At 45.9% G+C, this 26,131-nt stretch overlaps 1 protein-coding gene across 5 annotated transcripts in view; it reads right to left on the bottom strand.

Moving 5' to 3' along the window:
• LOC135216729 (intraflagellar transport protein 70A-like) overlaps positions 1-26,131 on the bottom strand; it is a 351,887-nt gene that overhangs the window by 146,860 nt on the left and 178,896 nt on the right. For all 5 annotated transcript variants that reach the window (XM_064252195.1, XM_064252192.1, XM_064252191.1 and 2 more), the window contains one exon: positions 5,467-5,658. In XM_064252195.1, the coding sequence (XP_064108265.1) occupies positions 5,467-5,658 (192 nt within the window). The remainder of the gene's footprint in view (positions 1-5,466; positions 5,659-26,131) is intronic.

Raw genomic sequence — 26,131 nt, 5'->3', positions numbered from 1 at the left:
ACCTGGCAGGAGTAAGGAACATAGTGGCAGATGCACTGTCAAGGACAACTCCGCTATAGTCGGAATGGTCCTTAGACAACAGGTCATTCAAATGGATCAGTCAGCAGTGCCCAGGTCTTCAAGTGGACTTGTTCGCCACAGAATCCAACCACAAGTTAAAATACTATGTGGCCCCAAATCTGGACCCCATGGCCCAGGCCATGGACGCCATGTCCATAGATTGGAACAATTGGAAGAAGATTTACCTATTTCCTCCAATAAATCTACTCATGAAAGTCCTGGACCAGCTCAGATCCTTCAAAGGACGGATTGCTCTGGTAGCTCCCAACTGGCCCAAGAGCAAGTGGTACCCTTTACTCAGGGAACTGGGACTTCGTCCCAAACGGATCCCCAACCCGAGGCTAACACAACTAGTACAAACGAGGACTGTGTACACTTCCTCGTGGATTCAGAATTCCCCAACTTTATGGACTTCATGAAGTTTGCGGCACAAAAAGATGTCAACATGGATCCTGTTAACACCCGGTTTCTAGAGTCAGACAAACGAGAATCCACTCTCAGACAATATGATTCTGCGGTAAAGAAACTAGCCTCTTTCTTGAAGGAATCAAAAGTAAAGATGATGAATACAAATCTAGCTGTTACTTTCTTTAGGACCCTGTTTGAGAAGGGCCTAGCAGCTAGTACTATTACCACAACAAAATCTCCCTTAAGAAAAATTTTCCAGTTTGGGTTTAATATTAATTTAACAGATTCGTATTTTTCATCGATTCCGAGGGCTTGAGCTAGATTAAGACCAGCAGACAGACCTCATACAGTCACCTGGTTTCTGAATGACATACTTAAATTAGCTTCAGACATCAACAATGAATCGTGTCCTTATACAACCCTTCTTAGGAAGACGTTATTCCTTGTAAGCCTGGCATCAGGAGCCATAATATCAGAATTATTGGCTCTTTCTAGGGAACCAAATCAAATTGACTTCCTCCCATCTGGAGAAGTTCTATTATTACCAGATCGAAAATTCTTGGCCAAAAATGAAGACCCTCAGAGCAGATGGTCTCCATGGCAGATTGTTCCACTTCCACAAGACCTATCCCTTTGTCCAGTCAAGACATTGAAATCATTTTTGAACAGAACTTCCAATAAAACCTCAGGTCCTTTATTTACTAGAGAGAATGGTGGAACAATCTCATTAAAAGCAATTAGACAACAAATTCTTTACTTTATCAAACAGGCTAACCCGGATTCAGTACCCCACGTACATGATGTCCGAGCGGTAGCTACCTCAATTAATTACTTCCACCATATGAACTTTGATGACCTTAGAAAGTATACAGAATGGAAGTCACCGAAAGTATTTAAACGACACTACCTTAAATCCTTAGAGGCCCTTAAATTTTCAGCAGTGGCAGCAGGGAATATTGTTTCCCCTGACACAGCCTAGTCATATTAAAATATCCAGTCTTAATACATCTGCCTTTTCTTAAGCTCTTTCTCTCCTACCTGCCTCGCTTATAGCCCTTAGCCTTCACCTCGGTATTTTGTCTTGAATTGTACACTTGCACCATTCTATTGCTATGTATATTTATTTATTTGTCCCATACGGGAAAATATGTTATATTACTTGATGTAGTATTATCTTATATTGTGGTGTAGTAATCACCCTGTCCTTATGGTAAATTGGTTTTGGTATTTGTACAGGCAGTCCCCGGGTTACGACGGGGGTTCCGTTCTTGAGACGCGTCGTAAGCCGAAAATCGTCGTAAGCCGGAACGACGCTTGGAAATATGTCTTAAACTAATAAAAAGTTATAAAAACCTTACTTGTAATCCTTTGGTTACACTACATGTCGTTTCCTGTAGTTTTATGTACAATCTGGAGTTATTTTCATAAAAGAATGCTGGTTCTTGAAGGTAAAAACTATTGTAATCCTCTGGTGACACTACATTCTTGAAGTTTTATGTACAACCTGGAGTGATTTTGCAAAATCTTGAGGGCTACAAGAACAGCTGATTACTATTTACGTATCATATAGACTAATTAAAGTAAATGTATCTTTAAATAGGCTTATATATTAGTATCAACAAAACATTTCCTGCCATGAGTCAGAGGCCGTTTAATGAAACGAACACTTCTCTGTCCTATCTGTTCAGAAAATAAACGTTACGTCAATCCCCGAGACCATTGTTGCCAAAGCGTCTCTCTCTCTCTCTCTCTCTCTTCTCTCTCTCTATCTCTCTCTCCTCTCTCCTCTCTTCTCTCTCTCGCTCTCTCTCTCTCTCTCTCTCCTCTCTCTCTCTCTCTGATCAAATTACATTGAAACTTGACATACGATTGCCCTAATATACGAATGTTTTGAGATATAACAGAAAATTTGCGAAAATACAAGCTTTGATATACGACGAAATATTTGAGATACGATTTTGCGATGAGTGTTAGTTGTATAGGCGACCGATAAATGGCGTTCAGTCTGTTTGTTTGTTGGTGCTGCATGTTAACACGTCGTTGTTTAGTTCGTTGTATTTGCGCCTATTTTTCGTGTTATTTTGTCTATTTTATTATTAACCATGGGTCTCAAAGCTAAAGACAAAGCAGATGATAAGAAAAAACCCAAGAAAATGATTTCGATGGAAGCAAAACATGAAATTATAGCAAATCGTCGATTTGGCAAACGAGTATGGTCGAAATCCTTCTACAATATCCACGATCATCAAGCAGAAGGAAGCTATAAAAACCCCCGAGACCATTGTTGCCAAAGCGTCTCTCTCTCTCTCTCTCTCTCTCTCTCTCTCTCTCTCTCTCTCTCTCTCTCTCTCTCTGATCAAATTACGTACTGGATAATGTCTCTCTTTGGATACTTCGATTTTGCCAAATATTGAGGGCTACAAGAACAGTTGATTACTATTTACGTATCATATAGACTAATTAAAGTAAACGTATCTTTAAATAGGCTTATATTATTAGTATCAACAAAACATTTACTGGCATGAGTCAGAGGCCGTTTAACGAAACAGAAAACATTCCTCGTCTTAACTCGGAGCGTCGGAAGACGCCTCTCTCCTCCTCTCTCTCTTCTCTCTCCATCTCTCTCTCTTCTCTCTCTCTCTATCTCTCTCTCTTCTCTCTCTGATCAAATTACTGGATAATGTCTCTCTTTGGATACTTGGAATTTGCGTTGTAATCTAACCAGAAACTTCGTTTTGTTATTATTACTGGAAACAAGCAATGATTTTTTCATTATTTGCGCTTTTGGACTGTTATATGTAAACTAGTATGTATTCATTCGCTCGGAAACTAGTTCCGCATATGAGGCGTCACTAAAAAACATAGAAAAATACAACATAAAAAGTGTCGAAAATCATCATAATCTCAAAATTTTTGTTGTAATCTAACCAGAAACTTATTTTTATTAATATACTGTGCTAAACTATAAAGGATTTTTATCATAGTATGCGTTTTTTAAAAGCGTCGTTAACTCGGAGCGTCGGAAGCGTCAGCGTCGGAAGCGTCAGCGTCGTAACCTCGGAACAAGCGTCGTAACCCAGGACGGATTTTTCCATTGAATATTTAAGAAAAAGCGTCGTAACCTCGGAACGTCGTAAGCCGGAACCGTCGTAACCCGGGGACCGCCTGTATATACTTCATTGTATAAGGACCTAGATTTAAGATATTTGTTCAACTTTTTTGTAAGATGTATATAACTTCATTAAAGAAGGTGGAATTACTTTAATAGACTAATTTCTCCCTTCCAGTCCCTTCCAGTAGCCTTGTAGGTGTTTTGTCCAAGCTTGTGCTTTCTATTCTCTGTTACTATTTCACGGAGCGACACAGGTTAGGCCCAGCAAAGAGATTTTGACAAAGGAAAAATCTATTTCTGGGCAGTGACCTGTGTCGCCCAGTGAACCCACCCCTGATGTCCTCACACTGTAGGCCCAAGCTTGGGTACTATTTCCAGGAATGACGATCGAGGTGCTAGTTGTAGCAGTAGCTGGCAGTAGATGGCTTTGGTACGACTCCTCTTTGGAACGGGGGAAATTGACAAAGGAAGAGAATAAATGGCAGGAGACCTCTGGTAGTGTTTCACTCTCCCCAATTTTTATACCGACACCCTATACAGGGGTGAGCGAACCAGATTTATTCTGGTATAATCCAATGTAGCTTTTTCTCTTGTATATTTAGCAATATTTATACCTTAGAAATGAGCGCTATAGGAATATTTCACTGGGCGACAGAAATAGATTTTTCCTTTGTCAAAATCCCTTTTTAGCTAACTCAAGCAAAGGTCTTTTCTCTATTTCATTTTAGCTAACTTAAGAAAAGATCTATTTTTCTGTTTCTGATGTTACTATATATTTTTTTAAGAGTCCTATAATGCAGTTCAGCTCATGGGCTCGGCTCTGCCTCTTTTGGTAGTACAACTGTTCCTTGTACACTATTTACGCTCCCATATGCCTAGTTACCTTTACATTTGTAATATTTCTCTAGCTCTCGCATTAGGTTTTTGTAATCATTTTAACCATCCAATATTTCTCCTCTAGATTTCTGAAGGAAAATCCTTCAAGGGGAAGTTTGATGTGTATTTATAGTTTTTTAAATGCTTTCTCTGAGACAGTTTTCAATATTATAAACTTGACCAGTTACCACTCTCATAGAAGTCAAAATGAGTCAAGGATTGTTAAGGTCTAAATTGTTGCTTAGGTCTTTTCTGTTTATCACATAGCTTGCATAAGTTTGCTTTTATGTGGCTTATGGGAAGAAGCCATCAGGAGTACCCATTTCCATGCACTGTTCATCAAAAGTTTGAGGGACAGAGTTACTCATCATTAACAAAGATGATTAAGTTTTATCAAGGAATTTTTGCACGCCTACCAAGATGATTCAAAGATGAAGTTGCTTATCTTGAGATAAATTATATATTTAATGCACCTTATGACTCCAAGGTCATCAGTCTGTCAAGATCAGACCTAGCAATAACAGAAAAGCGTCACATTAGACTTTTGGCTCACTTGACAATATCAATTGCTACTCGAATTCATCAGATGAGGAGACATACTATCAAACCTCACTGTCCATTAGCATGGACATTGTAAGGAGAATAAAGGGAACAGGTGGGAAGTGAGAAAGACCAACCAATTTAGTTTAGGGGAACTACTTAGGACCAAATTATCATTCATTTATAAGTAGCTGTTATAGGGAGCCCACAACCCAAAAGGGAAAGAGCTACAAGTCTGGTGCATGTGAAGATACAAAATATAACTTTCACCAATGAAGGCATAAGTTATCAGGGATAAAATAATCCTAAAAATTTTTTCTAAAAAGGTCAATAATATTACTTTCAAAATGAAGAGGGCACTGCAAGGGTTACACAGATATCAACAATGCAAATAAAGTAGAAAAAACAGATTACATATTGGAATTACATATTGCTTGGATTAATTCATTTAAAATAATAGCCGACCCTACCTTATATAAAAGACATCCATGATTGACTTCAGTATCTGGGTCATCAGGAGGGCACTGATCTACCAGACTTTTGGCTCCAGGTAAGTCCTCTTCTCCATATTTGATTGCTGCTTGAAGTTTAGTGATACGACCAGCATACTCTGCTTCTTCTATCTGATGAGTTACTTTCATGGACTCTTCATACAAACAAGCCTGGAAAAAGTGTAATGTTGAATAATATATAGCACAAAGAAACAAAAAAATATAGTAAATAAACAATAAGTAAAATACTGTTCTTTGTCCCATATTTTACCAAGTTACCAAAAAACTTAGCAGGTGAAGGGAAAAAATTATAAGTTGTACTTTATATTATGAGCATGAATTATATAAAATACTAATAAGATCTCACACTGTATAGGACATTATAAAATTTATATGTGAAAATAAAAGAAAACTAATGCAGCTCATGGATTCCTTTAATTTATGAAAATATCTGACTCTTTCAATTATCTGATACTACCCATGTATATTATTTGCAATCTGACCCCCAAGAATCAAAGTATACTGCATCAACAAATCATAACAAAAAATCTTGTGGTTAGTTCACAAGATTCTTGATATAAGCAAAGTAAGTAGTGTACAGTGAACCCCCCCTGTATTCATGGGGGATGCATACCAGACCCCCACAGAATATATAGCTAGAATCTGCGAAAATTTAGAACCCCTTTGAAAATACTTATAACTGCCAATTTTGATTGTTCAAATACAAGAAAAAGTGCATTTAATCATGAAAATCATATGAAAATACAGTAATTTGTGAATATTTCTCAATAAAAAATATTGCTAATAAGCAAATAATAGGTAGACATGGTCCAAAGAGAAATCTGCATATCGATGAGCCCACAAATCTCGAGATAGCGAATACGGGGGGTCCACTGTACAGAGCATAATATGATTTAGTATGTGATTCTAGATACAAAATTTATATACATGACATTTTTTTCAACATATGCATTATTCTGCTTTGGAGAAGGAAGGGTAGAACCAAGCAAGTCTTTAGGGATGAATTCATTAACTCAATACCATTGTTCTTGACCCATCAGATGTTGGTGTCAATATACAGGAGCAGACCACAAATCTAGCAAATATGAGTAGAGTGCTGCTTCACTCAGCAACAGCATCAAATTAGGATGAATGCACATTCCAAAGGTGGATGATGGGGTTGCTGCATCCCTACACCATATATGAATACAGTAAATCTATGGTACTGTATACATGGGGCATTCCATGTCAAAACCACGTTAAGTATCAGAAATAAGGTTGCTGGGAACTAATTTTGAAGTGTGGCAATATTCCATATTGCTTAATTTCATTACCACTGATGGGATGTTATTTTTGTGCACTTTCTTAATGTATTTATTTTATTGTGGTATTTTGAATTAAGCAAAGTGTTAAATGACAGATTTAGAGAATTATTTCAATATTTTTGGGCAAAATATGACCTACTCTGAACATACTTTAGGCTATTTAACATTGTTTTCCTGTTTTTATTTCAAATTAATATTTAACAGTTTTGTCAGTCATGGAAAATAGGTGTATAGTAATGCCAAACAAGCCTCATAATATATAAAAATAAAAAGAAACCCAATTAAACTCCAACAAAAGCCTAAAAAAGAATGTTTGCAGCACCTGTGGCCCTGCTGGCACTTCTGCGCAAGGTGTATTATAATCTTCCTTGCTGTTGCTGTAGGTAGAATAAAGAGCCCTCCTGCCATGGATTCCATTTATACATTCTATCACTGTACCAATGATGGCACTCTACCGGCCAAGAGCAACTATCAAAGAATTCTTGAAGTTAGTCTTTCTTAGAGAGTACCAATGGGACCACAAGGGCATTACCCCAAAACAAATTTCCAACCAAGAGGCATGGCTGAGGGTGTTATCAGAAGACCTAAACTAGGTCATCAAATAAAATATTATATTACATATACATACTATATTTGGAAAATAAATTAAGAGGGAGCAAATGGAATATTTTTTCTTATATAAATTTGTGATCATTGCTTGCAAAGCAGTACATAAACTGAGAGATATTTGGAAACTTCAGTGTAGATGCGCAGAAGACTGTCAGCTTGAATCTAAACTTGTGGATCTTAAGGAATTACCTGTATACTTTAAATTCCCTCTGTGGGCATATGATATGGAAAAATATGGCTTATTAACCCTTAAACGCCGACTGGAGGTATTTTACGTTGACATTTTTTGTCTCTCGGGTGCCGACTGGACGTATTTTACGTCAACATACAAAAGTTTTTTTAAAAATTAAAGGAAAAAAACTTTTAGGCCTACCAGCCGAAAACTCTTGAATCACGTGCCTTGGGGGATGCTGGGAGTTCACGGATCAAGGTGTTGTTTTGTTTACAATCGTTACACAGGCGCGCAAGCGCAAATTTCTTTCTTGCCGCACTACAAAGTATCTGTGACACATCTCAGAAATTATTTCGTCACTTTGACATAATTTTTTTACCATTTTAAATTAGCCGTTACATGGAGTATAATATGTGAAAATGTGAGCATTTTTATGTAGAATACAACAAAAAAATACTCATGATATGACAATTTGTCCAAAATTGCATTTTTCCTAACTATACAAACCTGAGGTCCTTTTACAATAGGAAGGTACTAGCGGCAGCTGGATAGGTCGTAAGCTTTCGAACAAGGGGTTCGGTAGTTAACTGCTTGTCCGACAGGCGCGCGCGCGCGACTGGGAGGTAAACAAATCACTTTTGCTTTTGGCCCAAGCAAAAACTGCAGAGTGAGGGGTGGCATGAGGTGGGGCTATGTGTAAAAGGACCTCAGGTTTGTATAGTTAGGAAAAATGCAATTTTGGACAAATTGTCATTTGTTCCGACACGGCATACAAACCTTCGGTCCTTTTACAATAGGAAGACTCACTTCTTGGTGGGAGGAATCTGAGTCTTTTGTGAACAGACTGGGGTTCGCCCAACCTTGGAAGCCTCCCTGGTCGTAAGAGCGAGGGAGGGATCCAAGCCTCTGTCCGATTGATCGGGGTGTGCACCGCAGGATCAATGGTCAGACCTCTGGACCGAGTACTAAGAGAGAGGCAAGCGTATCTCTTCGTACCAGCAATGTAAGAACTTGTTCCTGTACAGGAGCAAATATAAAGTCATGGGTTTGACTCTTGTAGGCATCCACTTCCCCCCCTTGTAGGAGGAAGTGGTGGATATTCTGCTCCTATCCCTAGTGAAAGGGATAGGATGGGGCTCTGTCATATAGCTCACCTGCATCTCGTCCTCATCCAGAGTAGTGACGACCGTGGCCCTCTGCCCACAGGTAGAGGAGGAGGAAAAGACGGGAAGAGGGAGCCAGTCACTCACTCATTCACACATCCATCCACACAGTCACACCAGGACTCGATGCTGTTTCAGCCTGCGAGGGCTCTGGGTTAGCTACACAACTTGTTGAGCAGCCACCACGGGTCCAAGGAAAAGGTATCCAAGGACCTGTGGGCAATATCCCGAAGGTAGAAGGACGTAAAGGTAGTCTGGTTAGACCAGACCCCTGCCTTCAGGACCTGCGCCACGGAGAAGTTCTTACGAAACGCCAACGAGGGGCCAATACTTCTGGGACTTCGTGAGCTCTCGGACGGGACGTACGGATGTCGTCACTACCATCAGCCTCATACGCCCTCCTGATGACCTCACGCAGCCAGAATGAAAGAGTGTTCTTGGATACTTCTTTCTTGGTTACCCCCGGTGCTAACGAAGAGGCGTCGACACTCAGGCCTGAGGTGTCGAGTTTTCTTCAGATAGCGCCGTAGCGCCCTCACAGGACAAAGCAGCATCTCATCCGCATCATTATCGGTGAAGTCCATTAGGGAGGGAATCGTGAAGGACTCGAACCTGTCGTCAGGGATCGACGGTTTCTGAGTCTTCGCAACGAAGTTCGGGACGAAATCGAGCGTCACAGATCCCCATCCCCATGGAATGTCGTACATCATAGGAAAGACCATGAAGTTCCCCTACTCTCTTCGCCGATGCCAAGGGCCAGCAAGAAGAGGGTCTTGAGGGTCAGATCCCTGTCTGACGACTCTCGGAGTGGCTCGAACGGCGTTCGAGTCAAACTCCTAAGGACGAGAGTCACATCCCACGCAGGGGGCCTGAGTTCCCTGGGTGGGCAAGACCTTTCGAAGCTCCTCATAAGCAAGGAGATCTCGAACGAGTTTGAGATGTCCAATCCCCTCAGTTTCAGGACGAGCGCCAAGGCGGCTCTGTATCCTTTGACTGTGGGGACTGAGAGGAGCTTCTCTCGGCGAAGAAAAACGAGGAAATCCGCTACCTGCTGAAGAGTGGCTCTGAGAGGAGATAGACCCCGTCTACGACACCAACCACAGAAGACGGCCCACTTCCCCTGGTACACAGCTGCAGAGGACTGATGGCGTTTCCAGCCATCTCTGTTGCTGCGCTACGAGAAAAGCCTCTCGTTCGCAAGAGATGGTGGATAACAGCCAGCGTGAAGACGTAGGGACTGGGACTGCTCCGGTGATACCGCTCGACGTGGGTGGCTGGGCGAGAAGGTTGTGCCAAGGGGGAATCTCTCTCGGTTCTCCTGCGAGAAGAGCCAGCAGGTCCGGATACCAAATGGCCTGTGGCCATTTGGGAGCCACCAGGATCATTCTGAGATTCGGGTGACCAGTGCTCGACTGATCACCTTGCGAATCAGGCTGAACGGGGGAAAGGCAATAGACGAAGAGGTTGTCCCACGGGTGTTGAAGAGCGTCCTCTGCAGCTGCCCATGGGTCCGGCACGGCCGAGAAGAACACCTGGAGCTTCCTGTTGTGCCGGGTGGCGAACAGATCCACGGACTGGTCGCCCCCACAGGTCGAAGAGCCTTTCCGCCACGTCCTGGTGTAGAGACCATTCGGTCCCTATCACCTGATCCCGACGGCTGAGCGTGTCTGCTACTACATTCCTCTCCCTGGAATGTAGCGTGCCGACAGCTCTATTGAGTGTGCCTCGGCCCACTCGTGCACCTGCCGAGTCAACTGGTACAACGGGAGAGACACTAGGCCCCCCTGTTTTTGTTGACGTAGGCCACTACCGTGGTGTTGTCGCACATCAACACCACTGAGTGTCCCATCAAGCGGTCCTGGAACTCTTGGATGGGGGCGGGAACGCTGCCTTTGAGTTCCAGTACATTGATGTGAAGGTGCTTGTCGTTCTCGTCCCACACTCCTGAAGTCAGCAACTCCTCCAGGTGTGCGCCCCATCCTCGGTCGATGCGTCTGAGAACAGCTGCATGTCCGGGGGGGGAGTGCGCAGAGGCACTCCCCTTAAGAGGTTCCTGTCGTCCAGCCACCAGGCTAGGTCCTGCCTCACCTCCGGTGTCAGTGACACTGGGAAAGCTTGGGGGATCCGTCGCCTGTGACCAACTCTCCTTTAGTCTCCACTGAAGAGACCGCAGGTGAAGACGCCCGTGAGGGGATAACTTCTCGAGTGACGACAGGTGTCCGATCACGACTTGCCATCGCTGAGCTACCTGTTCCTGCCGAGAACAGGAACTGGTTGGCTGCCTCTGAATCTGCTGATCCGCGAGTCTGCAGGGAAGACTCGCCCTGCTACCGTGTCGATCAGCATACCCAGGTACTTCATCCTCTGCTTGGGCTCGAGATCGGACTTTTTCGAAGTTCACAACGATCCCCAGATCGCGACAGAACTCGAGCAGTCGATCCCTGTCCTGTAGCAACTGCGAGCGGGAGCTCGCCAGGACTAACCAATCGTCGAGATACCTCATCAGAGTATCCCGTGCGAATGGGCCCAAGCAGACACCCAGAGTGAAACGCTCCGCGTGAACACCTGTGGGGCGGTTGAGAGACCGAAGCAAAGTGCCTGAACTGGTACACCGTCCCGTCGAGGATGAAGCGGGGAGGTACTTTCTGGAGGACTGATGAATGGGTATTTGGAAATACGCATCCTTCAAGTCCACTGAAAGCATGAAATCGTTCTCCCTGATGGAGTCGAGCACTGAACGTGCCGTCTCCATCGTGAACCGGGTCTGGCGAACAAACCGGTTCAGGGGAGAGAGATCTATCACCGGGCGCCAGCCTCCCGTAGACTTTTCACCAGGAAGAGTCGACTGTAAAAGCCCTGGTGACTGATCCGTGACGATTTCTACAGCTCTCTTGCTCAGCATGGTCTTGATCTCCTGTCTCAATGCTACGTCCTTCGATGACCCTGGAACGTACGACTGCTGTTGGACCGGGTTGGAGGTGAGGGGTGGCCGAGATTCGAAGGGTAATAGATATCCCTCCCGAAGGACATCTACATCCAGGTCTCGGCGCCGTAGCGCTGCCAAGTTGCCCAATGGCTGGCCAGGCACCCCCCCACTTCCGGCAGCAGGTGAGGGGGAACGCCGTCCCTAGCGTTTCCCCCCTTTCTTCGACTTCTTCCCAGAGCCTCCACGGAGGAGGAGGGCTGGGGGAGGATGGCTGGTTACGGCTCCCCTTGGTAGAAGTCGACGAAGACAGAGTCTTTCCCCGGGGCTTCGACGCAGCTACCGTCTTAGCCACCGAGGAAGCGCTAGCCGAGCTCTTAGACTTGGCCGAGTCCGAGGCTGCCCAGAAGCCTTCGAGACTGCCTGGTGAACCAGACGGTCACTGTCGTCAGTGCGCCGTCTGTCCACCGCAGCGTCCACCATCTCTCCTGGAAGAGAGATGTGGAACTCCGTAAGGTCCGTTGCGAAGTCCCAACACCACTTCACGCCTCGGGCCGCCCTGGAAACCCGAGTAAGGACAGCGTCCCTTCGTCGGAGAACCAGGTTGGCCCCCACAGGTTCACCGTCTGGTGGGCAAGGAAGGAGATGGCTCTTCCTCCAGACTGGCAAAGTCTCCTAAAGGCCGAGTCATCTTCGGGAGAAATTCCCCCGGAGTTGGCTGCGACCTTAGATACTGTGAGGGACCACAGATCTAGCCAGGAGACGGCCTGGAAAGCTGCCATGGCAGTAGATTCCAGGCCGAGTGCCTCTTGCTGCGAGAACCATAGGTTCTCGGACAGGAGCTGCTGCAGAGACACACCCGGAGTCAGCCTGGCTAACTCCGGGTTCACCTGTTTGGGCGGCATAGGGTCCTCGGATGGCACGTAAAAACGCCGCTGTCGCAGCAGAGGAGGTGGAAGCAGCTTGCTCGACCTGCCAGACTTGAGAGAACCGTCTTGCCCGGAGACAAGCGATTTCTACCTGGTCCAGCACTGAGTCGGCAAGCTCGGAACGCGGCAAACCCACCGTTCGGTCTGGGTTCCCTCTTCGGGCCCCAGAACGACTCGAGCCGGGACGTGGGCTCGGATGGTGGGAGCGGCGATCCTTCCGCGAGGTCGTTGTGCTGACGAATCAGCGCAATAACCTCGGCAAAGTTCCTCTGGATCTCAGGAGTGACTGCGTCCTGCAGAGTCGGACCATCCAGTCCCTCAAACAGGGAGCATCTCCCGAGACCCTCCTCCCTCGAGGGAGGAAACAGCGACAGACCCCTCTCGGTCTCCTCCAACCACCTGTGCGTACGACCTGGCTGGTCCGAGAACCGTGCCTGGTACGGTATGACGACGTGGTGGGATCCTGAGGGGCGCACACCCCTCACGATCACTCCTCAATTACCTCGCCCCTCCCGGTGTAACCCGAGGAGTTGAAGGTATGGGAGAGGCAGACCTGACGCTCCCTCCTCGCTCGCTGGTAGAACCAGTGGGCTTGGAAGACTGCAGGCGATCGTCAACCCGCGGTGGCGATCGAGCTGCAGACCTAGTCGAGCCGTCTCGCTGTGGAGAACGGCTGGACCGAGAACAGCGGCCCCCGGTCTCGTGTGTCAGAGGAGCTGGTGCTGGGTCGCCGTACCCGATCGCTCTCTGTGAGAGTGACGGTCAGGCGACCGGCGAGCTCCACTGTCACGGTGAGACCGGTGCGTATCCTCACGGCGCGTCACGTCGCTGGTACCAGCCGTGGCTGGTGCCGGCGACGGGGGGACCTCTTCCCAGCCTCAGCCCCGTGGCCGGTCCATGGACCGTCACGTCCGCCCGGGTGGCCAGCTGCTCGCCGCGAGAGCGAGAGCTGGTCTGGTGAGAGTCGCGTGAGCGGCTGTCACCAGTCTTCCGCTCCGTGCCGTGAACCTGACGCTGAGCTGGCTCAGAGGTCTGGTTCCTCGCTGCACGGTCGCTGTTAGGCGACCTGTACACTCGGTACCTCTCGCGAACGAGAGGCCGAGACGGATCCTGCTGCCGTGGCCGAACCACTAACAGCAGGTGAGGAAGTGCCGGTGTTAGCCGGCACTCCTCTGGTCCCCGTAGTCTTCTTCCTTGCGGAAGAAGAGACGGGTCCTGCCCCCGAAGGAGCAGGGTGACCAGCGGAAGAACCCCCGTCTCACCAGAGCGAGACGGGCCCTTAGAAGTTCCCGAAGGAGACTTCTTAGGGGGGGGGAGGCGACCTTCTTCTTCTTAGGCGGGGGAGCCTTAAGCAAGAAGAAGGGGAAGAGGCGGCAGACGACGACGACGACGAAGAAGACGATGAAGACGACGACGACACCTTCCTCCTCTTCTTCTTCTTCTTCGTCAACCTCCTCAGGACACCGATGTCAGATCTGTCATCCAGAGCGGAGCCGGGCTGCTGTTGCCGAAGCAACAGGGCCCGGACGCACCTGTCCGAACAAGAATCAGCATCGGGAGCAGCGGAGCAGGAACAGGAACAACGTCAGCAGGGGCAGGCATCAGAGGAACAGCAGTAGAGACGGCAGGAGCAGGTACAGGAACGGCAGCAGTGGTCATCAACGTCACGTCCGTGAACAGCGGCTGGCAGGTACGGCAGGTACGGCAGGCTGTGCAGGCGGTCCAGTTGGACGGACCAGCGGCACAGACATCCTTGGTACTGGTGGGAGGTCCAGGGGCGAGCTCTTCGGGCACACGAAGTCCGGTCGCGGGCAGCACGGCAAACCCAGGTGGCGGATTCACACTCCCCCGTGGTACGGCGACTGGCCCCTGCACCGATGTAGTGGTGTTACAGAGGACCGCGTGCGGGGTGTACACCCACGGTGAGGAGGTTTGAAGCGTAGCCAGGTGTTGTAAGGGTCGTGGTGGTGGTCGTAACCGTCGCATGCGTGACCGCCACGGAGCCAGCGAGATGGTAGAGCAGGCCCCTGGACACTCGGCACGCCCTGCAGCCCCAACGATGCCCACACCTGTCCGAGGTCGTCCTTCGCGGCAACCGCACCTGAGGAAGCAAAAGTCGGGTGATTAGCAGGATCCTCTACCCGCTCGCGCGAAGACGAACGGATAGAGGACCCAGAGTACAACTCGACGTCAGGGTACCTAGCGCCCTCCTCCACACTCGACAAGTCGGGTGAGGAGAAGGACCTAGAAACCCCCCCCGAAGGGGAAGGCGCCAAACGTGGGAGCTGAGCGGGCGGCAGGAAAGAAGACGAAGTGTCCGTAACCAAAGGAGTCGCGGGAGAGCTTTCCGACGACTCCTTTGCAGGCCTTCCGCTTCTTTCTGCCCTCATACAAAGTCCACTGCGCCTCCGACCAATTATTACACACTTCACAGGGCTCGGCTCGGGTGCATTCGCGCCCCCGACACCGAGCGCACAAAATATGTGGGTCAATTTCCGGGAATGAGCGGAACTTTCCGCATTTACGCCCTTCGGTACCAGGGCATAGTCTCCGTGGGGTAGCGAGGCGAGGAGATTCCATGATTGACCAATGAATCACAATTAAATGAATAAAGAGAAATGATTGTACTTACAATGATTCTTTCATACACAAACACAACCATATACTCAAGGAAAGCAAACGACCAGAAGCGGGCAGAGAGCGTCGAACACCACACGTCTACTCCGCTGTGAGGCCGAAAGCAAAAGTGATTTGTTTACCTCCAGTCGCGCGCGCGCGCCTGTCGGACAAGCAGTTAACTACCGAACCCCTTGTTCGAAAGCTTACGACCTATCCAGCTGCCGCTAGTACCTTCCTATTGTAAAAGGACCTCAGGTTTGTATGCCGTGTCGGAACAATGTAGCTTTTATCACTTTTGAGATATTTTTATATAAATAACGATAAGTGCCAAAATTTCAACCTTTGGTAAACTTTGACTCTACCAAAATGGTCAAAAAACGCAATTTTAAAGCTAAAACTCTTAATATTTTATAATATTCAATCATTTACCCCCTTAGTTTGAAAACTAATTGGAAGTCTCTAGCACAAATATTTTTCGATTTATGGTGAATATATGAAAAAAAAAAAAACTTTTTCCTTACGTCCGCGCGGTAACTCTTCCGAAAAAAATCATACATGGGATTGTGGTAATGTTTGCACCATTTTAAATTAGCCGTTACATAAAGTTTTATATATGAAAATGTGCGCAATTTCATGCACAATACAACTAAAAGCAACCCATGGTTGTAGCTTTAACAATTTTGAAATATTTTCATATAAAAAATGATGTGACAAATTTCAACCTTCGCTCAACTTTGACTCTACCGAAATGGTCGAAAATGCAATTTGTAAGCTAAAACGCTTATATTCTAGAATATTCAAGCATTTTACCTTATTTGCAACAAAATTGGAAGTCTCTAGCACAATATTTCGATTTATGGTGAATTTATGAAAAAAATAAAATTTTCTTTACGTCCGCGCGGTAACTCTTCCGAAAAAATCATATGTGTGATTGTGGTAATGTTTGCACCATTTTAAATAAGCCGTTACATTAAGTTTTATATATGAAAATGTGCGCAATTTTATGTAGAATACAACAATAAATAACTGAAGGTTGTAGCTTTTCTCATTTTTGAAATATTTGCATATAAATCACAATAAATAGAAAAAAAAACCACGTTCGGTCAACTTTGACTACCGAAATGGTCGAAAAACGCAATTGTAAGCTAAAACTCTTACAGTCTAGTAATATTCAGTCATTTATCTTCATCTTGAAATAAATTCGAAGTCTCTAGCACAATATTTAGATTTAGGTGTATTTAAAAAAAAAACTTTCCTTCCCTCCGCGCGCGGATTCTCCGCCACAAATCTCCGAAATGCGTACGTCCCATTCTCGGAATATTTGCTCCATTTCATATTAGGACATTTTATAGAGTTTTATAAATGAAAATGTGCGCAATTTCATGTAGAACACAACAAAAATATTTGAAGGTTGTAGCTTTTCTTATTTCCGAAATAATTGCATATAAAAAAAAATATATAAAAAAATTCGACATTCGATCAACTTTAACTCGTCAGATATGGCCGAAAACTGTATTTGTAAGCTAATATTCTTACAGTATAGTAATATTCAATCATTTGTCTTCATTATGAAAGAAATTGGAAGTCTCTATGACAATATTTAGATTTATGATGAATTTTTGAAAAAATATTTGTTTACGTCCGCTCGTTACAAATTCATGCATTATTTTGTGATAATATTTTCTGTTTCTTTTATCATTTTACAATGTGTTATATACCAAAATGATTGCAATTTAGTGTACATTACAACGAAAAAAAAGTAACTTGTTACCTTTAACCGTTTCGCGCACAGCGCGATTTGAATACAATTATATATGAAATTTTGTTTTTGCGCTATCATATATCGCATTATTTATATATGATAAATGATATTTATTTCATTTCTGATGGTTGCATACTAAACTTCAGCCAATGACAAAAAAAGGAGCCCAAAATGAACTCTTAATCTTGAAAACTAAGCGCGCTGTGATTTTTTGAAAAAAATATTTTTTCCGCTCCCGCGCTCACTCTGAAACACCTCCGGCACACGGGAGACATTTTTTTTCTGGGCTCAGCTCGTGTCGCTTGCGCGAAATATCCTTTAATCTATTATTTCTAGGGTAAATGTACTAACACATACCAGAGAATAAATAAAAATAAAGAAAAAGGTCAGTATGACGACTCGCTCACCTCTAGGAGGGTGTCGTATGAACACTAGGCGAGTGAGACCACTACCACGAGCCAAAATGCCAATAGAAATCTCCCACTACAAAAACCCTCCAAGAGGGGAGCCGTCCCACAGAGGGAGCAGCTCGTACTACTACTACACCATCCCATGCTTGCGACTGCTGCGCCTCTAGTGGCCATCCTTTAAAAGTTAGCGCCAGGAGCCACACGTGCTAATTTTCTCTCTGTGTTTTTTGTGCCCTTTCGTGGATTTTTGCTATAATGGAGCGTGCAGCTATCGCAGCAGCTAAGTTAAGTACTCAGTATTTACGGTTAGCGAGTTTTTTTCCGTCCCCGAAGACGGTATTTGCCGTTTTTTAGTATAGATACGTTCTCGGGGGCTGGAAGCATGGCAGCATGTCCTGCCGCATGTTGGGTTCGTTCTTGGTCTTCCATACCTAGAACATCCCTTATTATTTTACGCTCTATTTGATTATCCGCGTTATTACGTCTACTCAAGTTGTTTATACATGTATGTATTTCACCTATGTAGGCTTTTTTCTTTTATTATCCAGACCCTAGTCCAGGTTCTTTGTATCGGCCCCTGACTAGCTTTGAGTGGTAGACTTGCCTTCGAGCTAGTCGCACACTCCTGGATTTTTTTTTCTCCTGCTATTTTTACCTTCTTTCTTTCATTTTTTTATTATATATTATATTTTTTATGGTTTTGTTGTTGTTAGGTTAGTTGGCGTCTGGCTTAGCCTAGGTCCTGGCTCGTAGAGCCTAGTCTACAGTTGATCAGTTTCGGTCGCTTCCTCATAGCTTCTCTCTGATCAGTTGGTTTTCGCCCTATGGGCCTATATGCTACCGCTTTTCAGTTCAGGTTGCTTCCCGATAGCTTCTCTCTGATCAGTTGGTTGGCCTAGGCTTGGTTACCGTATCTTAGTTTACCGCCTCGTGGTCACTACGTGATCACGAGTCAGCCAGGCGCCTGCCAGTCTCCCTTCCCCTCCCTCGCTCTCCCATAGAGTCGGGCTCGGGGTGGGTCGGTCTGTCCTTGCTCGCCCAGCATGCCCGAGCCTGCCTCCCCCTTCCCCTCCACCGGAGGGGGCCTGGGAGTCCGACAGTCCCTGACTGGGTTCCGACCTCTCCGCTTCTCGGCTCGGCCGGGTGGTACGTTGTGGGGGGCTCTGGCCTTCCCCCCCTCCGTTACTTCCTTGTCGCTCCGGGTTAGCGCGAGTCTGTATGTCATCTCGCCCTTCCTCCTTACTAGAGCTCCTCCCTATCGGAGTCCTGGTATCCAGCGGAAGGGTATAGTCCACCATAGTTGGACCGGAGCATACAATAGGTCTTTCTAACCGTACCGTATTGCTGAGTTACTAAACTCCGCTTCACTGGACCTAGTCCGGTTACTTGCATGTAGGTTTAAGTTATCTTTAAGTTTATCTTAAGTTTCTTAAACCATCCCCACCCCTCCCTTAGTATTTACCGGATCTCTCCGGGATTATAGCCTATTCAGGCAATGCAGGGAGGGGTTATGCCCAAATTTTTTCCGAGCTCCGCCACGTAACGGAGTTCTTTTGTCCTTAGTCTGTAAGTGTTACCCCTTTAAGATACTCAGTGTCTTCCCACTTACAGGCCACCAACTGTGAGCATCCGGGATGTTCCGCTACACTTCAGGACCCCTGTGGACACGAAGTTTGCCGGTCCCATGCTCCATGCGCGACTCCGCACGGGGACATCCAGGTCTGGTACCATGAGACGTGTACCATATGTTACGATCTGGTGAGCCAGCTTTTGGAAGGCGTAAGTATTCCATCTCCGCATGCCGCTCCGCTTCTTTTTACTTCTTAAGTTTTCATCATTACTTTAAACTTAAGGCATCTAGTTTAAGTTATATCCTAAGTTTTTAGTTTTAAGTGGTTCTTAAATCTAAAATATATCCTCTCTTTACAGGCTCCGGCAGTAAGAGATACGGCATTGGCTACCCTGCGGCCTGGGTCGGAGGTTTTGGCAAGAACGCCGCCAAGGGTCAGCCTACATACTGGAGAAGCGTTTAGCTTTGTTAATCTTCCCCGGAGGCAAGGCGACTGGGTACGTCGACCGGTAGAGGCGGACCCCTCTATTGCCTTTATCCAACAACAGCTGGCGGCCTCCTTGACTGAACAAGACCAGGATATCTCCACGGATGTCGCAACCCTGGATATAAATGTTGAACCTATGGTAGGTATAGACGACCTGTTGGTCGAGGTAAGTAATGCAGGTATCCAAGGGTCCCCCTTGGGAGTGACTGTTTCTTCTACCCCTGCAACTTCACCATCCTTCCCAGGCTTTTACCGGTGATGAGTTATATACTCCTCCAGAGGCTTCGGTTAGGCCTAAGATCAAGTCTAAGCATATGACCTTGACTAAGACGTCATCGTCCTCGAAGAAGACGTCCTCGTCTTCTTCTTCGCGTAAGTCTCCGGCTCGTAATCCCCGGCCCAGACAGGTCTAAAGGGTCTAGCTCCGGCTCAAAGTCCTCAAAGAGTAAGCCTAAGGAGAAATCCCGCACCCCGGCAGTATCACCAGTTCCACTACCTTTGGTGCCTATTCAGAGTCTCCCCTCCACCTCCGCAGCAGCTCCGGCTCTGGACACCCAATGCTGGCCTGTTGCAACAGGTGGGCGACTTGGTAGGCTCCCTTAAGACGAGTATGGAACATATGATATCTCGCCTGTCGGATAGGATAACTTCTCAGGATACTATTATAGCCGGCCTAAGAGAAGCCCCTCTTGCCTCTCCCTCAACCTCTAACACTAGTGGATCTCAGCTTCCCCCGTATGACTCGCTGCCCGCTTTCTCCATGAACAATCCTTGGAGAGTAGCGTTCATATGCTCCCTTCCAAGATGGTCTCATCTCCATACCGGAGTTTGGAACTCGAAGAATAGAGGACTTCGAGTTCTACCCGGAAGGCCGTACAGCCTCCCTTCATAGGCTACGCTAGGCTCACGCCTTCGGCTATGGTTAGAGATGACAGGGTACAAAGGAGACAGTCCTCTATTCTCGGGACCAGGCCAACAACGAGAATGGCTTAGATGTCTAGACGACATGGACTGTTCGAATACCAAGATCCAACCATTCAAAAGTCCCTTTACCATTTTCACGATGGACGAAGGTACCCCGCTCCCTTTCCTTACCAAGATAGCGAGGTCGACCATCTCAGCAGCTCAGAAAGGGGAACCCATGCCTCAGCTGAAAGAAGCAGACCCCACTTCTCCGTTGCTCCCGTCAATTGGATTAATTATGGGAGGACTTGCCTAACACTTTCACAGCTGGCAAACTCAAACCTGACTGTGCTATGGAGCAGTTTGGTGAAAAGCTGCCCAGGCTCCCGGATAGTCTTATTCAAGCGGAGTTTGACTCGAAAACACGACTAGCCAGGTCAATCAACCTGATGGCTATGTTCTGAGGTAGCAACCATGGCTTATGGTTTCAGAACCAATTTTTTAAGCTTATGACCAAAGCCCTGACTCAAACGGTGCAGTCAGACATGTTCGAGTTTGCCACTGCTAGAACAAATTGCAGAAAGCATGTATTGCTAGAGGCAAACCATTCGGCATGAACCGAATAGGTTACTTTCTTCTAACATCTGGGGCGCAGATCTCTTCCCAGAGGCTATGGTAAAGGAAGTACAAGCAGAGGCTTACGAGGTTGAACCAACAAGCCTTCAAGGACCGTTGGGGTCTTACGGCTAGGAGAAGGACAAGACTTGATACCAAAAGGTAAGGGAACAAAGGAAGCCTAGGAACGTTTCCAACCTTACCAAAAGAAAGCAAGCCAGCCGGCTTTCCCTCCAACAAGTTCCTACAGTGCCGTTAGTGCAGACAGCTTCAGCCCTCCACGTCTAAAGGTCAATCACAGCCATATTTATGTGGTATATCCCCTCAGCCCTCAACCCTCCACCTCAATACGCCATCTCTCCAGCTTACAATCCAGCCTTTCGAGAGTCAAGCTTCTCAGAAGTATGACCGCTCGAAAACAAGGGTAGGCAGAGGTTAAGCGGTCCTTTCGTGGGAGAGGCGATCGGGAGGCCCCTTTCAATAGGGGAAAGCACTTCAGAGGAGGTTCGAGGGGGTTACCATAACCAATGGAGGAACTTCAGGTAGGAGGGAGGCTGTTTCACTTTCGCCACCGGTGGTTGGAACTTCAGCCAGTGGGCTCAGAGCATAGTGTCAAAAGGCTGGGACCCCCGGGTTGGAGCTGGTTGACGAACCCACCCACCTCCAGCCCAGACCTTTCCAGTTCAACTTCCTTCCAACGAATTGAAGAGATTACGCATGAGGACCCTCCTTCAGAAAGGAGCTTATTAGTCAAAGTCAAGAGATTAAAAGTTTCAAGGTCGCTTGTTCAGCGTCCCAAAGAAAGGCTTCAAAACAAAAGAAGGGTAAAGGTCTTTAGACTTGTCCCGCTTTTAAAACTTAGCCATCCGCCTTGCGAACAAGTTCAAGATGCTCCACGATCTCACAGGTGCGGACCGTTTACTTCCCCGGTGGGGGCCGTCACCACCTCTATCCGATCTTACAGACGCCTTACTATCAATATCCCTATTGCAAAGACCCACGTTCCGTCCGTATCCTGGGATTCAAGATAGGAGGAGACCCAAGACGTTCTCCTTCAAGGTCGTCCCGTTCGGGCTCAACGTGGCACCCGAGGGTGGTTCCACCGGAAGCTAAGCGGAAGTTATGTAGTGCAACAGCTCAGGAGCTCAAGGGATTATTGGTGGTTAGTAGCGTATCCTCGGGACGATTGGGTTGATTCTGGGCCCCATCAGTCGAAGAATGCAACAAGGCCACACTGAAAGTGATCCAATTCCTAGAATATCTAGGCTTCAAGATAAAAACAGATCCAAGTCCAGAACTCACCCAAGAGTCAAACTTTCAGTGGCTAGGACATTCAATGGAATCATACCTCAACACCACTCTGTCGAATTCCATCCCCAAAAACCAAAAAGGAAAGAAATAGCGAACCGTCCAGTCAAGCAAATTTGCTAAGTCACAAACTAGCATCGAGGAGAGCTCAGGGAAAAGAATCCTCGGCTCTCTCCAGTTTGCTTCAGTAAACCGAAACATTCTTAATGAAAAGGCCCAAACTGAAAGATCTAACCAGGGATCTGGCGATCTCGAGCAAATGTCAGGGTCCAGGGACAAGCTATCCATCATGGTACCTCTGATTCTAAAGAACCGGCTTCGGCCGTGGGCCAAAAAAGTCAAGAATCTGTCAGTGGTTCAGTCCCTCTTCAGTTCCCTCCACCAGGGAGTTACCATCCACCACAGACGCGTCCTTAAGCGGCTGGGGAGGGAGTACTCCCAGGTCAAAAAGGTGCAAAGGGAATTTGGTTCACCCCAGTTCCGTCAGTTCCATATAAACACGTAAACTGGAATGGCAATGGGCAGTCTTCTTGACTCTTGAAAAGGATTACGCCCACCAAAGGTACTCCCACATAAAGCTATGTCGTTGGAGACCAGCGCAGTTGGTAGTACATTGCATAAACAGAGGATGGCTCCAAAGTCCACGGTCATCTTGAAAATTCACGTCATGGAATATCCATCTTCTCCCATGGGCAGACAATTCAGTTGGGTATCTTTTCCTCCACCCACATAGCTCGGGAGTAAGAAACGTTCATAGCAGACGGCCCTATCCCGATCAGTTACCCCCTAGAAGTCGGAAATGGTCTCTAGGACGAGAGTTCGTTCCAATGGATCCTTCAAACAAAGAGTACCCAGGGGCTACAAGGTGGATTCTCTTCGCATCCACAAGCGAACCACCAAAACTACCGTGTTATGTAGCCCCCCAACCCTGGACCCTCTGGCTTACGCCACGGACCGGCCCCTGGGCTCTGGGATTGGAAACAAACTGGGAGAAGATTTACGCTATTCCCTCCAGTGAAATCTCCTATGGAAGGTCTTAGGACAAAACTCAGGACATTCAGGGGTCAAGTGGCTTCTAGTAGCCCAGAACTGGCCGAAGAGCAATTGGTGGTACCCCCTGATCCTGGAACTGGGTCTTCGTCCCCTTCGGATCCCCGTTCCGCCAAGCTCCCCTCCAGTCAGTACAAACAACGAAGACTCTGTGTTCGCATTTCCTCAGGGATTCTCAAAACCCTAACTTTATGGATTTCAGCAAGTTGGCGGGCAAAAAAGAGATGCGAATATTGACCCTCAGAATAGTTCTTTTACCTTGGAAATCCGATAAAAGGGATTCAACTTTGAGGCAGGGTATGATGGCTGCCGTCAAAAAGTAGCAAATCTTCCTGAGGAGAGTCAGATATCAGAAATCATGACAGTTAATTCTGCTATATCCTTTTTCAGATTCTTTATTTGAAAAGGGTTTTAGCAGCTAGCACAGGATTACGACAAAACAAGTTCAAGCATTTGAAAAAGATATTATTCAATTTTGGATTTAACCTGAGACTGACAGATACCTATTTCTCGGGTCTATTCCTAAAGCATGTGCTAGGAACTTCGGCCCTCTGTCAGGACCTAACGTCAGTTTCATGGTTCTTAAACGATGTTCTAAAACTGGCTCCGAAAAACCGATAACTGTACACATGGCTTCGTTTATGATGCCCTCCTGAGAAAAAACTCTGTTTTTAATTAAGCCTAGCTTCAGGAGCAAGAATTTCAGAAACTGTCGGCTTTATCCAGAGGATTCCGGTATCATATTCAAGTTCCTTCCCACGGGGGAAGTGCTACTTTCCCTCCGGAACGTTAGCTTTTTAGCAAAAAGGAATGAAGATTCCTTTGATGAGGTGGGAACCTTGGAAGGTACTACCCCTTCCACAAGATGTTTCCCACTTTGTCCCCCCCAGGGTTTCAACCTTACGAGCCTTTTCTATCCCAGGGACCTCCTCTTCCTCATCGGGGCCCCTCTTTAGGAGGCGGAAAAAGGTGGTACTTATCCACTAAAGGCCATCAGGACAACAATCCTGGTACTTTTATCAAACAAGCCAATCCTGAATTCCTTTCCAAAAGCACATGATGTCAGGGCAGTAGCCACCTCAATTAATTACTTACCAAAACATATGAATTTTGTGCTGATTTAAAGAAGTATGACCGGATTCGGAAATCTCCCCCCCCCCCCCCCCTGCCGACAGTGTTCAAACGTCACTACCTTGCAAGTCCTTGGAAGCTCTGAAATTCCCAAGCAGTAGCAGCGGGTAAACATAGTTTCCCCTGACTCTAGCTAGATTATAGTAGAAGATTCAGTCCTCCTTTTCTACCTGCCATCACCCAACAGTTCGTCTATTCCTGCCTTGTTCAATTAACATTTAACTTGGGTGTTAGCTGCTTTTATGATTGTATAGGTGCCCCTTTTGTCTTGGTTAGGGAACCACTCACATCTGGAGTTACCATACTGATCTCATAGATGTTATCCCCTTATTTTTATGCTAGGGGATACATCATAATGCAATGGTTAGGGTTTTGTAATTAAATTAAGTCATATACATTCCTAAGAATTTTATTTTTATTCTAATTGATCAAAATATTTATGTAAATTTATACTAATTGCTATTTTCTATTTTGATAACATGTTGTTACACAGATTTTTTTTAAAATTTTTTTTGTGGATAGGTAAATTCATTGTCCCTTATTTGTATATATGTTAAATTACCTTATATTAGTTAACATAATTAGATTTAAGGGTAATTTAAGGCATAATTTTGATTTTGATTTTGTTTTACGTGGTACTTGATCTCTTTTTAGCAATTATATTCATTCTTTTATTTTGTATCTTTTATTTGACGACCTATTTTGTTTTGTTTATTATATTTTATTTACTTTGTTTCACCAAATCTTGTGCTGTTTCTTTCTGGTTACGATTTCGCGCAAGCGACACGAGCTGAGCCCAGAAAAAGGATTTTGGACGTAAGGAAAAATCTATTCTGGGCGAATTGGCTCGGTTGTCCCGCCAGCGAAAATAACCCCCCCTTACCCATCCCTTCGCTCAAGATTGTCTGGCTAACTTTCAGGATGGCCACTAGAGGCGCAGCAGTCGCAAGCATGGGCTGGTTTGTAGTAGGTAGTACGAGGGGGCCCCTGCTCCATCTGTGGGGGACGGCCTACCCCTTCTTGGAGGGTTTTGTAGTGGGAGATTTCTATTGGGCATTTGGCTCGGTGGTAGTGGTCCTTCTCACTCGCCTAGTGTTCTTTAATACCGAACACCCTACCTAAGAGGTGGTGAGCGAAAGTCAGTCATACGTGACCTTTTTCTTTATTTTTATTTTATTCTCTGGTATGTGTTAGTTAAACATTTACCCTAGAAACTAATAGATTAAAGGATATTTCGCTGGCGACCCACGAGCCAATCGCCCAGGGAAATAAGATTTTTCCTTACGTCAAAATCCTTTTTTTCAACCGCTTCGGCGTTTAAGGGTTAACTTTAGTGCTTTGTATTTAGCCCTCAGACCTTGACAATTTTGCTGCAGTATATTAGAGAAGACAAAAAAATTTATTTTTGGGAAGACTTTCATTAGGCTGGAGATATGTGGAGATGGATGGAAGACAAAAACCAGGAAAGACATTTCTGGAGGCTAAGATGGTCATGGCATAGCTTACACAGGCAACACTTGGTGTCTTGAAAACTGTTCGTACAAACTAGAAAACTCTGAAGCACTTGGTCAGTGCATTATCTCCCTTTGTTCAGTTTGTACATAACTTTCTTTTTCCAATAAATTTATTTATTTTTCTAACTTTACACATATTTAATAAACAATCCAA

The sequence above is a fragment of the Macrobrachium nipponense genome, chromosome 6 (genome assembly GCF_015104395.2).
Source record: "Macrobrachium nipponense isolate FS-2020 chromosome 6, ASM1510439v2, whole genome shotgun sequence".
Lineage (NCBI taxonomy): Eukaryota > Metazoa > Arthropoda > Malacostraca > Decapoda > Palaemonidae > Macrobrachium > Macrobrachium nipponense.
This window is presented reverse-complemented; position numbering and strand designations above follow the sequence as displayed.